Source organism: Pleurodeles waltl, chromosome 1_2, assembly GCF_031143425.1.
Source record: "Pleurodeles waltl isolate 20211129_DDA chromosome 1_2, aPleWal1.hap1.20221129, whole genome shotgun sequence".
In the NCBI taxonomy this organism is placed as follows: domain Eukaryota; kingdom Metazoa; phylum Chordata; class Amphibia; order Caudata; family Salamandridae; genus Pleurodeles; species Pleurodeles waltl.
The window spans coordinates 835,095,982-835,108,400 of record NC_090437.1 but is presented as its reverse complement, the minus strand read 5'-3'; the positions used below and the strand labels follow the sequence as shown (position 1 = coordinate 835,108,400).

Genomic DNA, 12,419 nt, shown 5'->3' with positions numbered 1-12,419 from the left:
ACCAGGAACATCAAGGAGCACTTAGCGGGTTCCCACAGTTGATTTATATCAGGCCAATTGGTTTCAGCGTGAATTTGCCTTTCTCAATTCTGGTTCCCACAGAGAGTCTTCCAATTACAGTTCTTTATATCGACTAAACACACTCCCATTGGTTATTTATCAAATAGATATGAGTTCCACAATGCATCTCTTCATGTGGGAGCAGTTGAACTTTATTCATGAAATGTTTCTGTCTTTCAATCAGCCGCCTTTGCCATATCAGGAATATTACACCCAAAGTGCTCCTTCAGTATCTAATGCTTACCCTTGAAATGTAGACCTAGGGCCTGATTATGACCCTGGCGGACGGCGGAGGCCGTCCGCCAAGGTACTGCCGCTGAATGACCGCACCGCGGTCAAAAGACCGCGGCGGCCATTTAGACATTTCCTCTGGGCCGGCGGGCGCTCTCCAAAAGAGCGCCCGCTGGCCCAGAGGAAATGCCCCTGCAACGAGGACGCCGGCTCAGAATTGAGCCGGCGGAGTTGCAGGGGTGCGACGGGTGCAGTTGCACCCGTCACGTATTTCAGGTGCTGCTTAGCAGACACTGAAATACTTTGCGGGGCCCTCTTACGGGGGCCCCTGCCGTGCCCATGCCATTGGAATGGGCACGGCAGGGGCCCCCAGGGGCCCCCAGGGGCCCTGCGGCACCCCCTACCGCCATCCTGTTCCTGGCGGGCGAACCGCCAGGAACAGGATGGCGGTAGGGGGTGTCAGAATCCCCCATGGCGGCGCAGCAAGCTGCGCCGCCATGGGGGATTCTAAGGGCAGCGGTAAACCGGCGGGAGACCGCCGGTTTGCCTCTTCTGACTGCGGCCGAACCGCCGCGGTCAGAATGCCCTGCGGGGCACCGCCGGCCTGTCGGCGGTGCTCCCGCCGACCCTGGCCCCGGCGGTCTTAGACCGCCGGGGTCAGAATGACCCCCCTAGTGTCTGAAGGTGCAACTTTCCTTTCGGGGTGGTGGGAGTTCTGACAGTCTTCCTAATATCTCTGTCCAAAAATTATTTTTATGACTGCCAAACACTTTATAGATCGGGTGCCTCTTTCTTGTGCAAGTGGCTGCACATTTTAATATTTGCCAACAAAACCCCTTCACAAGCAACATCAAGGAGCACTCAGCAGGTTCACAAAATGGATTTATTTATATCTGACATACACGTTTTCGCATGAATTGGCCTTTCTCAATGCCGGTTCCCACAGAGAATCTTTCAATTACACTTCTTTATACCCACTAAACATACTCCCATTGCTTATTCATCAAATGGACACAAGTTCCACAATGCATCTCTTCATGCGGGAGCAGTTTAACTTTATTCCTGAAATGTCTTTGACTGTCTCAATCACCCACCCTTGTCATATCAAGAATATTACACCCTAATCACTCATTTAGTAATTAACACTTACTCTTACTAAACAAGCACTTGGAGTGTAATATTCCTGATATTCTCAGCAGCCGTCTACAATAGTAAAGAACTGTTACATGTGCTAATTCAAAAGGCCCTTCACCCACCCACCTATACTAGGTGAAAGGGTTCCAAAAAAGGTCTAATCTTTTGCCTACTTAGGCATACATTTCTACATTGACTACCATATTTAAAAAGTAGTTTGTCAAAAGTGATGTTACATTAGGTAATATAGATGGACTTTCAAATTTCCTTGCTTATCATATACTATTCACTCCACACATTAACGCCCTCATACCTCTACCTACCAAACTTTGATTACATCCATCCGTTATCCTCACATCTACATAAATTGTTGAAATAGTAGATACTGGAGCCCCCAAACCTAAATATATGTCTGATCACGGCAAGTGCTAATATTTCAAAAAGTCCACAATGGGAGTGGCCACTATGGCACATTTTGCAGAAATCCAACCTGTGTTTCTAATATGTAGCAGTTTTTTGTTGAAGGATTTTGCTACTTACTCAATAGATGTATTGAAAAATGACTGATTCTTTGCTTGTGAACAGATACACAGAATATCATTTTGCACTAGCTCATGTAGTTGTATGAGCTTTTATGTTGCAGATTGCTTAGAAAGCACTTTATTCACTGGAAAACATTTTACAAGTGATTTATCTTTTACAGTTGGATATACAATGAATGATCTCATCTTTGAATGGCAAGAGCAGGGGCCTGTACAGATAGCAGATGGCCTCACATTGCCACAGTTTCTTTTGAAAGAAGAAAAGGACTTACGTTACTGCACCAAGAACTACAATACAGGTATGTAAAAGAACCTTCTGCTCCTTTGCAGTTGCCTGCTGTTGAAAAGAAATATGAGATATTAGTCATGCATTCAATTTGCCCTTCAATAAATAAATCTGTTAATTGATGGGGACCTAACTAACCAGGGAGTCAGACCCTCTACATAGATTACATGCATGCTGGTGCAATTGTAGCCCAACATGATTAGTTTAGATAGATTAAAACTGTGCTTGTGCATTTTTGCGTCAACTATTCTGGTTTACAGAGATTGCAGTGGCATAATTATTTACAGAAATATATGCCATATGAGCTCACTTTTTCTCATCAATGGTTCGTTGATTGGCTAAGCGAATGGACACAAAAAATGTCTTTGCTTTACATGAAATCATGGAGAATAGCCATATAAAGTACATAAAACCTAAAGCATTAGAAATTCTTTCCTTCTTCAAAAAAAATCCCAACAATATGTTCTGTGCATCACCTTTCAGTCATAAAGCTCTCTTGATTTCAAAGATTCATCGCAAACTAAAGCTCATATAGAAGGTTGGTAGGACTGATGGACATAGAATGCAAGAATAAATTCAGAGTTGATAAAACTTATCAGCGGACTGGTGGTAGGACTGACTGGTGGATGGAATAGCAAATAGATGGATGAAGGGAAAAATGGATGAAAAGATGGATGGATTGATATGTGGGTTCTTGAGTAGCTGAATTGATGGAGGAATGGAATGATGGGTCCATGCAGGGAGGACAGAAGACATGGTTGGGCAAATGTATTAAAGGTGAGTGGACAATGTTATTTAGAACAAATATTGAGTCATAAATATGTAGTTAAATAAATAATGGAAAAAATATGTTGTGATTCAAAAACATTGTGGTGCAGAAATATGTTATTGTTGTTTTTTAGGTAAGTAATATTGTTTTTGAGAATATCTTTGTTGTTATAATCGTTTTCACTGAAATATAGTTGTCAAAAATGACAGTTTCTAATTATCTTTATGTGTTTTAGTTCATATACTAAATTTATGTGTTACTATTCTTTATATAATTGCTAATAATATTTTCAAATATAATTAGTAATTTTAGGTGATGTAACATTTTTGATTTAATTGCTAATAGTCAATTATGGTGTTGTAGAAGGTTGCTAGGTTTGTAGGGATATAATTTGGGAAGTTTTTCAAGTATGATTAACACATAATTTTAATGTAGCAATTATTTAATTGATTAATAATTTTGTAAATTGTGCAATAAATATATATTTTAAGTTATATATTAAGTGTGGGCTGCTATGTTTGTAGGAGCATAGAATGGAAAGTTATTTAAGTAATAATTAATTAGCAATTAATTATTATTTCCTTGCTAATTATTTATTTGAATATTAGGTATGTAAATATGGTGTAATAACTATATGTTAGTGATATATTAGGTGATGGTTGCTGAGCTTGTAGGGCTATAGGGTGAGAAATTAATTATCATTTAATTTTTCCTTTTTATATTATTTAATTGATTTTAAATTGAGTACTTTGGACAATAATTTCATAACATTGGATAATAATTATTGTTTTTAGTTATATATTAGATGTGGGCTGATGGGGTTTAGGACTATAGAGTGGGAGTAAATTAAATATAGTTAATTAACAATGAATTATTAATTTACTTTTAAATATTTATTTATTATGTAAATTGTACAATAATTATATTTTTAGTTATATAATAGGTGCAGGTTGCTGGGTTTGTAGGGGCATGGGGTGGTAAGTGAATTAAGTGATAACTATTTAACATGTAATTATTAATTTATTATTATTTATTTCATGGATTATTAATTATATAAATTGGTAAATTATTATATTTGTTAAATTACATATTAGATGTGGGCTGCTGAGTTTGTATGGCCATAAGGTAGGACGTTATTTAGGTGATGTATATTTAACAATTAATTATTAATTGATTAATAATTATTTAAATGATTATTCAGTATGTTAGCTGTGTTATACTTATTTTGTTTAGTTATATTTTAAGTTTTCAAATAAGGTGGGTTATGAAGAAGACTGTTTAGGTTGAAACGCGTTGCCCGTGACCTTAGGATGTTATTTCACTTTCGTGTAACCAGTCTAAAATAAATGATTAATTGTGCAGCAGTACAGAGTGCCGGTGTTCTCCTTGTGATGGTGAACTGGGAGGATTTTCTTTGATAATTACGGAGCCTGCATCCGGAATCGTGCACCGGCCCCGTGAGGTGGTTGAGTCAGAAACTGCAGGACGTTGACTTTTGAATATATATATATATATATATATATATATATATATATATATATATATATATAATATATATATATATATATATGTTTTGGTTAATCATGTTCTTATTAAGAGTTTTGTATTTCTATTAAATTAATTAGGTTATTTAAATTTGTTATGTGTTTTGAAGTGACGTACATTCCTTACTGCTGCACTGACTGGAGTGAAAATGATAAGTATTACCCCTTTGACATCTAACACTTTGATTATTGTTGCACAGACTGGAGTGGGAATAGTAAATATTACCCCTTTGAAGACCAATGCTTTCCCTACTGTTGCACAGACTGGAGTGGAAATACTAAATTTAACCCCTTCGAAGTCCAATGCTTTACCTACTGTTGCAGTGTTGCACAGTCTGTCATAAGAAAGGTAAATTTCAGCACTCCAAAGCTCCAGATTTTCCCTATTGTTGCACAGACTCAAGCTGAAATACTAAATTTTACCCCTCCGAAGTCCAACGCTTGCCTTACTGTTGCTCAGACTAGAGTGGGAATAGTAGATCATGCCACTCAGAAGTTCAACACATTCCCTACTGTTGCACAGGTTGGAATGGGAATAATATGTAGAATCCCTCTGAAGTCCAATGCTTTCCCTACTGTTGCACACACTGGATTGGGAATAATAAATTGAAACACTCTTAAGTCCAACACTTTCCCTATTGTTGCATAGACTGGAGTCGGAATAGTACATGTTATCCTTTCAAAGTCCAACGCTTTCGTTACTTTTGCACAGAATGGAGTGGGAAGAGTACATTTTATCCCCCCAAAGTCCAGTGCTTTCTCTACTGTTGCACAGACTGGAGTGGGCATGGTAAATCTTACCCCTCCAAAGTCCAACACTTTCCCCACTCTTCAACAAACTGGTTTGGGAATACTAAATTTAACCTCTCTGAAAGTATACACTTTCACTACTGTTGCAAAGACTGGAGTGATATAGTATATCTATTATTCACAGACTTCATTACTTTTCTTAATGTCTTAAAAAAACATATATATATATATATATATATATATAGTCATCAAAACATCAAAAGAACCCCGACTTATTGAGGCTCACACACGGCGGTCTTGATATGGGATCGGGAATCCCATTAATATTTAATCAATTTTCTTCACCCACTAGGACAAAAAGTCAAGACGCAAGACGGACAATTTCAAAATATATTGGAAGAAAATTGGTCTTCCTCCCAACGCGTTTCAGCCGTAGCCTTGTTCACGGATGGGTTAATACTACATACAACAGAAATAAATACACATACATAGACATAAAGGAAGGACTCAAACCACCATACAAACATATGTCCAAGTGCAATAATAAGTGCCATCTTGTAACGGTTACATAGGCAATAATATATCAACAAGTATATGTTGCAATTTAGCTAACTTTCGATATATATAAATGCCTGAAATTGAATATTCCATTATTCAATTGTCAACTGCGTAACCATATACACTGTACTTAATAATCCTATTAGATTTAATACCTCTATCAGAATTGAATGTAATGAAACCAATAAACAGCCCAAGCAGCCCGAAGAGCCCAAATCAGTGCTCAGAGATCAACCCCCCTGTGAAAACAGAAGGACTATAGTTGATGTTGATGCTGGTGATTCCTTGAGGATTCATCTTCCTGAAGCAGAGCAAGGAGTGCAAGGTGAGGGGGGCCCACTCTTAAACCAAGAGGCTCCTCATCACCAATACTGCTCCGGGCCCTGAGCACTAAGGTATGTGCACCTTTAAAGGTCTCTTCTCTCACAACCGTCAAGTGAACTATGATTAATTTGTTTCGCTCAAGAGGGGAGAAACTCAGGAGCTCTGCTACTGCCGCACCCCTACTTGGGGCCACAATACCAACTCCTGAGGTAGTGTCTACCCCAGCCAGTCCCATGATGATGCTATCAGAGGCATCAGGTTCTCATGCTGTAGTGACATTAGTCGATCTGACTAATCCTGGGACTAATACTGGGAGAAACCGCATGGTTATGGAAAACTCCATTGATAATGATTACCATATGGGGCTACCCATGACTCTTCCTCTGGCTCTGGTACTCTCAGAAGGGACAGCCATCCAGCAATCAATCAATTCCGAGGGTTCTATTGCATCTGTCACTGCTCTGGGGGCATGTACCCTTAATGAGCTGAACGACACCCAAGAGGATCTTGATGCCCTTTTTTTCATTGTTTGACCTCTCTGACGAGGCTACGCTGGGTCATATAATCGAGGCGATTGGGGGAGGCAGGGACAGTTCAGTGCCCAGAAAGTTGGAGTCAAGTTAAGGTCAATTAGTAAGCGGGGTTGTCTCCAGTGAATTGTGTGGGCTCACCAGGGGTGGTTGGAGACACTGGGGAGGTTGAGCTTATATGGGATCCAAGAGGGGTGGAACTTACTCCCACCAAAGCAACCTCTAAAGAGGCAGATGTTCCAATGAATTGAATTGCATCTTCTGTGGAATTGCAGTTGCAAGGCCTGAAGAATCCAGAACCTTCGCCACTGGAAAGTCTACCCACTACAAGGGAGGAAACCCCCTCCTTATCCCCAATTTATGACCTGCTCATACAGCACAGGGAGGAATAAAGAAGAACTCATTGGCCTTGAAAACTTCTTGCATGAAGAGACAGGTGGTACTTAAAAAGATGTCTATAAGCATGACCACACTGCGCAAACATCTCAACCCAATCGTCTAACCTGCTGGCTAATCTACACAGGGCATGAAGAATTAAATGAAACAGCATGATGACAGATTACAGTTCATGTAGCAAAAATTGTAGAATGTTGAGAACAGTATGAGATGTAATAACCCCTGGGTACTGGGAATACCATAAGGACATGAGGGAGATGATCCCAGGAAATATATTGTCTATCTCTTCCAGCAGGCTTTCCCACAGCTCAATGATTGGGATATAGACTGTCAAAAACAGTGGACAGATTGATTTACATTCCGTAAGCCCAAACTGGGTCAGGCTGCCGAATACCTAAGGGTGACCTTAATTAATATTGGGGATTTTATGTTCCAGCACCTTGTCTTTCAACTGGCCAAGCCAAATAAGCCAGTACACACATGTAGGGTAGACTTCTCTGTTAGGTCCAACTTTTGTTGTAAAACGGTGGAACACAGATAGTGCCTGTTGGAGATTATACCATCTTTTCTGAAATTAGGGGCAATGGTTGTCCTGCTGGAACCTGCCAATTTGAGGATTACTCATAAGGGTCAAACAAGATTCTGTCAGGATCCGGAAAATGCGCGAGCACAGCTGCAGTCAGGGAGGGACTCTTATGACTAAAGACCTGCTGTTTTTTGTATTTGCCAGGTCCTAGAGGGAATCAACTCGAGATTTTCTCTTGCTATTTATCCCTTATATTCTTCCTATTTCTTTTATCTTTTTCTAGTAATTCAACTCCCTCACTTTGCTCTTTCCTTTTTTTCTTTTTCTTTTTCTTTTTCTTTTTCTTTCTCTTTCGATATTGGATGGGTATGTCCTAATGTCCCAATGGCTATCAGAGTTTGCAGTGTTTTTTCCCCCGTCAGTCCCTTTTGGGGATGGTGGTGGTGGGTTGACACCGGATTGGATGCTAATCATTGTTGGGTCAATAGCATGGCCCGCGTTTGTGAGTACTTCAAAGTCCCACTCTATGAAAGGGACAGGTTTGGGTTAGGTTATATTTGGTTGGTAGGGAATGGTGGGGGGTTGAGGCTTAGGGGAGCTGCAGGGGTGGGTGGAGGATGGTAGGCAATTTTGGCTTGATATTGTTGGGAGGTCAGAGTCTTGGGGCTTTGAGGAAGATTTGGGGCTTATGATGTCAAAAAGAAGAGTAGCCATGCTGGCAATCAAATTGAATGATCAGTACACTTATGAGATTGTGCCTCAAATCAATAATGGGTAATGGTACTTGTGAGACTGTAACCTTAGAATGTGTAGCAGCACAAGCATTGATTAGATTGCAATTCTTTTGCTGCTTTGGACAGCCAGTGTTGTTTCTGTATGTTTATCATTTGATTTTGAGAATGAGTTACATGATATTAGCATTGTTATTATAGGGAAATAAACATACTAACTGTTAGATAAAGGTGTGGTTCTTCATGAATGCAAGGTCATTGTGTGTGACAATTACTGACTTCTATTGATTACTAGTGTCATTGATTGTCATTGATTATTGATCTGCATGTACAGGCTATATGGTGGAAAAACCTCGAAGCGAGTCAAAAGGTTCATTAACCTATTTGCGTCTCCTTGTAAGTTTAATTATTAAGGTCTGATGCGCTAACAGAGATGGTAGCAGAGATTGATGGTTAGTCTCCTTAAGAGCCCATCATAGATGCCCAGTACATGGTTAGTCTCCTTAAGAGCCCATCATAGATGCCCGGTACATGGTTAGTCTTGTTAAGAACCCATCATATGGTCCAGAGAGAGGCAGAAGAGTATTTGGTCCCAAAGATTGTAAGCAAGAAATAACAGGTATCCCCAGAGATGGTAGATAGATAAGCATTAGTCTTACAGAGAGAGCAAAATAATTTGAAGATTTGGAGAAATTGGTGAAATTTTGGATTTGCTAGATTCAATGATACAAATTGGAGAGAAAATGTGCCCCTCAGTCCTTAAGATGATTTTCCCAGAATCTTGGAGCTTGGCAATGATTTTTTGAGGATGCTCTCGGCATTCCAGTGACAGTGTGAATGAAGTAGGTTTTGGTCTTGCATAGCTTATGCAAATCACAGATGAATTGTGAGGTTTCTGAGGGTTTATGGAGTTTGCATACTCCAAATGAAGTTGTAGGAGTGTGCGTACTCGGCAGTATGAGAGCAGGGAAGTCATTGAACTTCATATGTGTGTGGCGCTTTGTGCTAAAAAATTGCCCACTTGATTGTTGGTATACGGACCCTGCGTGGTCCAAGTCTCCGGAGTATATTGAAAAGTGTGCGAGACACTTGGTTTCTGTTGTAATTTGTCTGGTTTAATTGGTCGATCGGGCGTGGTTGACAAGTCAATGTGTGAGTCAAAGTGAGTGGGAGAATTTTTCTACTGAGATCTGGCGAGTCCTGTGTGCACCAGGAAAGACCAACTGATCAGTTGAGGGTGAAAATTGAGAGGCAAATTTTGCTTATGAATCAGGGAAGCTGAGAAAGAAGGAGTAGCTGTTAGAGTGAAACCCCGTCAGTGAAAAATCTGTAAAGGTTATGAAGTGACTTTGTTACCTTACCTGTAGTAAAAGGACAAATTGGGTTTTGATTTTGTGTAGTGCTTGCAATAATTTGCATTAGTTTCATGTCAACCTGAGTTTAGGAAGACAGACTGCAAGACTTTGTCAGCTACAGTACATGTGAGTGTGACCTCATTTGAGCCACGCTGAGATAGGTTGGTTAGTGAGAAGGGTTGCACATGGATTGGCAGCAGTGTGTGAAGCGCAATTGGTTGAGAAAGTAGGTAAAGAGAATTCTAGGATTAAAAGTCACTTCCTGACTTGATTTTGAATAACATAAAGCTCGCAAAAATTACATTTTTCAAAGCTTTGAAGATTGATTTAAGGGCATATACATACATTACAACAAGTATTGGGGATATTGCACTGCCAGAAGGTACGCCAGCTTACATTGTAATCGAAGAAAAGGGTGTTGCGCCATGTCTTTGGCTGAAGCAATGGCGCAAAGTGACAGAGAAGGATGGGAGTTTACCGTTTCCTGCCCATGAAACATTTAATTTGAGGAGCTTAGAGAATTTGAGGAGGGTGCTGTATGACCTAAAGCCCCATCCGAGACCAGCACAGTTCGAGGCATTAGCAGTCTGGGAGTTAGTAGAGGATGAGAAAGGCAGAGAAGACACATGCGCAGGCTAGATGGGACGTTGGTATGAAAGTATAGAGAATGGAGACTTTACAGGGGATCAAGATGTTTCCAGCGATTACACAGGACAATGAGAGAGAAGGAAGGAAAGCTACCAGAAACAAAATAGGATTCCAGCGATTACACAGGACAATGAGAGAGAAGGAAGGAAAGCTACCAGAAAAAAATAGGAGTCCTTTCGAGAGTGGAGAGTGGAAATCAGGGGAGACTAGGAGATCTTTGACATATGAGGAACAATCAAACGTTGATGAGTTTGTTTTACAGTTATTGAGAAATCGTCTCCCACCCTATGCAGCACACAAGAGTGGTCCAATCACCAGTTCAGATCCTTTGGCTCCGACCCAGGTTAATGCAACAATGAGTCTAGTACAGGTTAATCCGAATGTGACACAGAGTCCGATGCAAAGTAGTCTTAGTGTACCTATTACTCCGGAACCACATAATCATGTGCCACAGTCAAGTGTCCTGAGAATTTACCCTGATGTACCTATTGTGGAAAGTGCCACAAATCTAATAGCGTCTACAGGACAGGTTTTCCTGAAGCCGATGTTGGTTCAAACAAAGCCAACTCCACTTTTACTACCTCAAGTGCAGCCAAAAGTAATGCCTAAGTACACTCTGATAACAGGGACTCAGACAGACATGTCTGTACTGGTGAGCCAGAATATGCGCAACCACAGAACTTGAGTATCAGGCACAACCCAGATGCTGTATCTGTACCTGTTACTGTTGGTCCGATTGTACCAATATTTGCACAAGAGAAAAACAATGCAGATGGACAATGTGTCCTGAGTCAAAATTTGATGAGGGGAGGACTTAATGAGAATATCCAAATAGTATCACCTGTAGGATCGACCCTGTAGGACCGACCCTTAATGGATCGAGATAATTACTAGGCCTTAGTCTTTTCAGAGTTCCTCCGGATAATGTGATAGGTTCGAATGTTAGTCAGAGACTGAAATTACTGACAGCGCAGTCCCCAAATACAGTGGAACAACAGGTTCCACTTGCTCAGGCCAGTAACATTTCAGTGCAGGGTGTGACAGCCCAACAATTGACTGAATGGTTAGACAAGCTAAATACCCCACAGAGTGCTCCTAGGGGAGGGGAGTACCTGAACTATACAAGACTAGGAATGGAAGCAGGTGAGCTCCTTGAAGGAACTATGGGCGTGAACAGATTAGAGTCCTACACAGAGGCAGAGTTGAGAAATCTGTGCCCAAAAATTACAAGGGAAGTGAGCAATGTGCACCAGAGGTTAGCAGACCTGGCAGAGAAGTATGGTATAGAAATAGTGAAGACAAAACATTTGAAAAGGAGTTATCGGTTAGATTTTGTTACAAAAGACTTTTAACACATGAGATCTGCAGGGATGAAGGCACACCTTAGAGAGTTACTCAAAAATGTTCAGACATGGGGAGCCTTAGACAAATGGGAAGGTATATGGGCATAGAAAAGAGATAAAAGTAAAAGGGGTTCTGTGAATTTGCAGCAGGACAAGGATTCAGTAAAAATCCTAACAATGAGAGAGATTCGGGAGGGAAGTTTGTTCATGTTCCTTGGAGCAGAAGTGACATTCTGTCCTTTACAAATGATTGTCCCTGGTTGAGAGAGAGGCCAGTAGAATGATATCAGCAGACAGACAGGTTTGTGAAACTTGCAAAATGCCATTGGGAAGACTTGAACACTCTATTAGAGATAGTAGTTAGAGCTGATCTGTGGATGGAGTGTAAGAGGAGTATAGATTAGCCGTCAAATGAACCAGAGAGAGATCAAGTTACAGGTGCGCCGTCTCCTGAAGTAATGAAATATCACTACAAAGTGATTGCATTTTTTAAAACAAGAATTCCACCCAAAAACATTGACTGGCAGAGAATTGACAGGACAGCTTAGGAAGCCAAAGAGTCGGTATATGTGTATTATAAGAGATTGTTGCAGGTGTTTAAGCATTACAGTGGTACAGAGACAATTGAGCCGAAATACATGATTTATTTTGTGTTAAAATTTTTGGAAGGATTTAGACCTGAAATTAACCAG

The 12,419-nt window shown here is 40.4% G+C and overlaps 1 protein-coding gene across 1 annotated transcript in view; it reads left to right on the top strand.

Annotated features, from left to right (window-relative positions):
* The window catches only part of GLRA3 (glycine receptor alpha 3), a 596,907-nt gene that overhangs the window by 464,484 nt on the left and 120,004 nt on the right, over positions 1 to 12,419 (top strand). The window contains exon 6 of the mRNA XM_069244590.1: positions 2,129 to 2,266. Coding sequence (XP_069100691.1) covers positions 2,129 to 2,266 — 138 coding nt within the window. The remainder of the gene's footprint in view (positions 1 to 2,128; positions 2,267 to 12,419) is intronic.